Below are 5,861 nucleotides of genomic sequence, written 5' to 3' on the forward strand. Positions count from 1 at the left end.
TCACTCTCGATCACCCTCCTCCAAGTTTGCTTAGGTCTTCCCCTACCCCTCACCACTACATCCCTTTGCCACTCTTCGGTTCTCCTAACCGGCGCATCAAGCGCTCTACGTCTCACATGGTCAAACCACCTTAGTCGGGTTTCTCTCATTTTATTCTCAATAGATGTGACCCCTACTTTTGTCCTAATTATTTCATTACGCACCCGGTCCTTTCTCGTGTGACCACACATCCATCTCAACATACGCATCTCCGCCACCGACATCTTATGGATGTGGCAGTGTTTCACTGCCCAACACTCCGTACCATATAACAATGCTGGTCTAATTGCCGTTCGGTAGAATTTTCCCTTCAATCTATTAGGCATGCCGGGATCACAAAGGAAACCCGTAGCACTCTTCCACTTCGACCAACCAACTTTAATCCTATGGGCAACATCTCCATCTACTTCTCCATCCGTTTGGATAATAGATCCTAAATACCGGAAGCAATCCGAGGCCTGAACAACTCTCCCATCTAGGGTGATTGTCCCTGCCTCCCTACTCCTACGGCCGCTAATCTTACACTCCAAATATTCTGTCTTACTTCGACTCAACTTAAAGCCTCTAGATTCTAGAGTTTGCCTCCATAGTTCCAACTTCATCTCCACTTCTTTCGTCTCATCAACCAACACAATATCATCTGCAAACAGCATGCACCATGGTATACCATCTTGAAGTGAACTTGTTAGTTCATCCATAACGATGGCAAAAAGAAATGGGCTTAGTGCGGAACCTTGATGCACTCCAATCGTAATAGGAAACTCTTCAGTTTTCCCAACACTAGTACGTACACTCGTGCATACTCCCTCATACATGTCCTTTATGATGTCAATATATTTCCGCGAAATGTCTTTCCTTATCAAGGCCCACCAAAGTACTTCCCTTGGTACCTTATCATATGCTTTCTCCAAGTCAATGAAAACCATATGCAAGTCTTTCTTCTTATTTCGATAGTGCATCGATATTCTATACTGACGCTAAATGAATGGGTCAACACCAAAAAAATTATATGCCTGTGTAAAATATTTAAGTATAAAAATAGATTTTATTTATCAAAATGTAAACATTATAAAGTTTGGATATAAAAAAATATATTATATTTTTACAACTGATTTAATCATGGGTTAATTTGACTCTTCCTGTCAAGTTTAAGGACTGAATTAATAATGAAAGATAAATTTGGACTAAATTGACTATTCACCAATTTTAACCTTTATTCAAAAAAATCAAGTACTCCGCCAAAGAAACTTGCCGAGAAAAGATCATCCTCTCGAAGAAGCCAAAACAAAATGAATCCATTTTCAGAATCTATCAATGATGGATTGGTTGTGTCTGTGTTTACTCAAGATGATAACGATTTTCGGTTCTTCAATAGCTCTGGTGATTTTTGGTCGAATTACCATTCCTGTTTGGGTGATTTGAGCAGATCTCGAAAAATCCTTGATCGGAAAGTTCATCAACATGGATTACGGTTAGTGTCTCTTTCATTATCGATTTCTAATTTACATTAATGCTTTACAGATTACATTGATGCTTTAAGAATGAAACTGAAAGATTGTTAGATGAAAATCCAATTTAAGCATTTTGATTATCTAGTTTAGTCGATTTTTTCTGCTTTATGCTTCCAGCAGAGATTAAATTTGGGGTTACCTACGTTTTCGATCGGTTTGAGACTAATAAGGTAATATTTGGGGGTTTCTTTCCTTATTTAGAATCTCTACTGCCATTTTCCTATTTTGATGTTCATGGTATTTGGGGTTATTAATTTTGGATTTGCTGGAATGTTCTGGTGTCTAGTGTTTAGGCGGTTTACTTTAATTTTGATTAGCTATATAATCGGACTCCTTTTAATGCCCAGTACTCTGTTCTTTTTCCTGTTTAGTTTAATTTACTTTTAGAGAAAGTATTTCCTGGGTTTTTGAGGGGTTTGAGGGATGCCGGTGACCGGAAAACAGCCTTTAGACTGTAGAAAAACCAATTCAATCACTCAAAAGTCTAGAATGAGAAAAATCCGTGTGATTTATCATGATCCTGATGCAACTGATACTGATTCTAGTGATGATGATGATGAATCAGAGAGGAGGAATAATCAGGTTTCCTTGAAAACTAAAAGATTTGTTAAGGAGATTAATTTAACTTTGCCATCTGATGTTTTCCCTGATTCTCAATCTCAATCTTGCCTCCCTGAGCCGGAGTCTGGAGGAGGAGAAATAAAAATCCCGACTAAGAGAAGAAGGGTTTTGACACAACCACCGTGTGAAAGAGGAGGAGCGGTGAAGAAGCCGCCGGTGGGTGTGAGGCAAAGGAAGTGGGGGAAATGGGGAGCTGAAATTAGACACCCGGTTACTAAAGTTAGGACTTGGTTGGGTACTTATAATACTCTCGAAGAAGCTGCTCGGGTATACGAGGTGAAAAAGAAGGAATATGAATCTGAAAACATATCATCTGCTATTATTGAAATTCGCAACATTGATCTTGACACTTCGGATGATACTACTGAGATTGTCCTTCCCGGTACTTCCCCGTCCTCAATTCTTGAGCTAGACATTTCCCATACTTCCTCGTCCTCAGTTTTTGAACTTGAGATACCTGATGATTTGGGATCTTGCCCAATTGGGGAACATTTTAACTTGGGGATGGAATTTGGTGGTCTTATTGAGGACGATTTGGGGCGATTTGGTGATGAGTTTTGTGGCATTGATGATCTTGATTTATGCGGGTTTGATAGCAATGAACGAAGTGAGCTTCCAGATTATGATTTTGAGTTCGGGAGTGAGGAATTTGCTTACTTGGATGAACATTTATCAGCAGCAAGATGAGCCTCAAATATCCTCCAGATGAACATAAGTTTTGCTGTTAGGATTTTAAGTTTATATTATAGTTATCAGGGTAAATTAAAGAAAAAAAACATATGGTGGTTAAACGAATTGAGGATTCAGGTTCTCGTATTGTTAAAAATGAGGGTCTTTTAGCAAAAAATGACTGTTAACAAATTAAAAGGTTTTTTATTTTAGCAAAGGAGTAATCTCAATCCTCTCTTGGTTGAAAAAAATTAGAGGTAGGCGTTTGACAATTCGTGTAGCCACAATGATTTTTTTTGAGGGTCGAGATATGGTTTTGTGAGCAAGCGTTTTTTTTTAGGGAAAGAATCTATTGTTGAAGGTTGTAAAAAATATTAGGTGCTAAATTTTTTTTGGATTGTTTTATCAATATATTGAAGATAAATTCTTATTTTTTACTAGTTGAACGAACATAACCCTTGAGATTAATCGAGAATTAATTAATTTGAGATTAATTGGATTTATATTTTTACATTTAACGTTGACAATCAAGAGCAATTTTATTCATAAATATGTGTGTTTTATAATGTTGTATGAAATTGATCTACTTTATTAATATTAAGGGTAAAATTGCTCTTGATTGCCAACATGAGGGATAAAAAATATACTATTTCAAATGTTAGAGATAAAATTACTCATAACCGTGAATATGAGAGGCATTTTTGCGCTTTGTCCTTTTATGATTTTAATTTGTTAATAAAAAATTATTTATAAATTAATCGGATTTATATTTTTATATTTTTAATTTTTTAATCAATAAATTATTATATAAATATAATTAAAATATGTATTGTACTATTTATAATTAATTATATAAAATGATTTAGAGGAACTTGTATATCCGTAACATATATTCTTAAAAATCTGCAAACAACAAAATTTCAATAATAATATTATTGAAGCAACCAGTAGCGGAGCCAGCTCCGAAACTTTGGAGGGGCTTCACCGTGTTAGAATATATTTTTTCACAATCAGTTCATTTTTTTATACCAACCTAAACGGATTCTGACCAACATTATGTATGGTAAATGAGATTGTTCGAGATAACATTCTCGACTCAACATCTTACAAAGCTAATTTAAATATGCTCTAGAACCTTTTAAATGCAATCAGACTTGGATTGAGATTAAGAGGCTAAATAATTAAGGGTTAAGGTGCAAAAATACGCCTAACGTTTTGGGTCGGAAGCAATTTTACTTCTCAGGTCTAAAATGATGTAATTTTACTCCTAACGTTGATATATTTGGCCAATTTGAGAAATAATTCATGAAACCGTCTTTTCGGTTAAGAATCTTATCATCCACACTTCACACGTGCGTCATTTTATCATTCAATAGTAAAAAATCACAAACATATGTTGAGATGTGAAATATATATATATATATATATATATATATATATATATATATATATATTGTATTTTGTACAAATTGGACAAAAAATTTAAAAAAATTCAACAAATATATATTAAACTCCAATTCTATTATTAATTTATCATGAAGGAAGAAAATTTAAAGGTTAAATGTATATTAATTGAAGGTTGTTATTTCTCTGTGTTGTTAGGTTGAAAATCGAGAGTTTATGGATTGAAATAAATTGAATTTTATGAGTGATGGTTAAAAATAAAAGTAAATCTCATATCAGAGTGCAACAACAACCAATAAAGTAAAAGACGGTGAAGCCGTGTAGGAGTTGATAGAGGATATGTATGTCTTTTCCATTTTTTAAAATCAGAGATGAATGAAACGACGTCGTTTTTTGAGTCCAAAACAATATCGTTTTGTTTATCTCTAACCTAAAATAAAAAAACAGAAAGATGGGGGCTTCAACCCTTTTCTTTCTTCACGAATGCCATGGCGACTACAAGTTTAACCAGGGGCGGAACACCCTTAGTATAGGTTTTCCAGCGGCTGGAGGGTCGGCTGACTCTCCTCGCCCCTTCTCGCTCCGTCCCTGAAAGCAACTCAAATAATTAAAAACTAATGTCTACAATGACCAGATGAAAAGTACCGTGTCTACAAATTATATAATTCACCAAAAAACTACGAAACATTAATTTTCTTAAAGTTTTAAATCATATCATGAAAATAAACAGTGGACGCAACTAAATGAAAATATTCAAAAATAATAAGCACAATTCATCATCAATATAAATTATAGTAAAGTAAAAAAAAATCAAAATAAGAATAAGAATAAAGTACTTTTTTTATTCCAATTACTGTCTAGGCTCTGCCCAAATTGTCTAGGTGCCGCTTGGGCGCCATAAAATCAGAACAAATTCTCAATTTCAATTATTAAACAATTCATGTAGCGATTTTCTTGAATAAAAACTTTGGTAGTATAGTACTTAAATGACTCAAAGGGAATATTTGGTAGCTACTTTTTATGTGTCTGTTTGCATTTTCACTTCAAAAATGAGAGTTTTTAGTGTTTGGTTAGTGACCTCTTGTTTGCCTTTAGCAACTTTTATAAAAGCTGGGAATCCATGCTTTTTAGAAAAACACATTTTTCCAACATCAAACAGAAACAACAAACCGTAGGTAAAACAAACGGACCATTAACATATTAATTTTTAGATGTTTATTAGATTAATTTTTAATTTATTATTTTAATATAAATATATATAAGGCATGGGATTTCTGCTTGTCAGGTTTGAAGTTCGATTCCCACTCCATCAAAATTTAGTCCTTATAAATTCCACTTCAAATCCTCATCAAAGTCTGTGATTTACCTTGACCTTAGAAGTAGGTAGATCTACCGTTATCTTTTTTTTTTTTTTTTGAATCAAAGAATGAAGAATTTTATTAACTCGAATAAAAAAGAATAACATCGCCAATGAAATGAGGGGCATTATCCCACTCACCACGAACAGACTCAGAATTTACTGCCTTTGCTAAGCAATGAGCAGCAGAATTCGCTGAACGTCTAACATAAGAGACTGAAACTGAAACTAGCTCTTGTAACAATTGATGACACTCAGAA

General features: G+C 34.2%; 1 protein-coding gene across 2 annotated transcripts; it reads left to right on the top strand.

The window, feature by feature from the left end:
- The first annotated feature begins 1,288 nt into the window (after nucleotides 1-1,288).
- On the top strand, nucleotides 1,289-3,216 carry LOC136208399 (ethylene-responsive transcription factor ERF119-like). 2 transcript variants are annotated; one of them, XM_065999259.1, is made up of 2 exons: nucleotides 1,289-1,510; nucleotides 2,096-3,216. In XM_065999259.1, exons 1-2 carry the CDS (start codon nucleotides 1,329-1,331, stop codon nucleotides 2,856-2,858), a joined length of 945 nt encoding a protein of 314 aa, XP_065855331.1. In that variant the 5' UTR covers nucleotides 1,289-1,328; the 3' UTR covers nucleotides 2,859-3,216. The 2 variants fall into 2 exon arrangements, with proteins under 2 accessions (XP_065855331.1, XP_065855332.1); XM_065999260.1 differs by having other exon boundaries at nucleotides 1,370-3,216.
- Nucleotides 3,217-5,861: the final 2,645 nt, after the last annotated feature.

This window comes from Euphorbia lathyris, chromosome 10 (assembly GCF_963576675.1).
Source record: "Euphorbia lathyris chromosome 10, ddEupLath1.1, whole genome shotgun sequence".
NCBI classification, from domain to species: domain Eukaryota; kingdom Viridiplantae; phylum Streptophyta; class Magnoliopsida; order Malpighiales; family Euphorbiaceae; genus Euphorbia; species Euphorbia lathyris.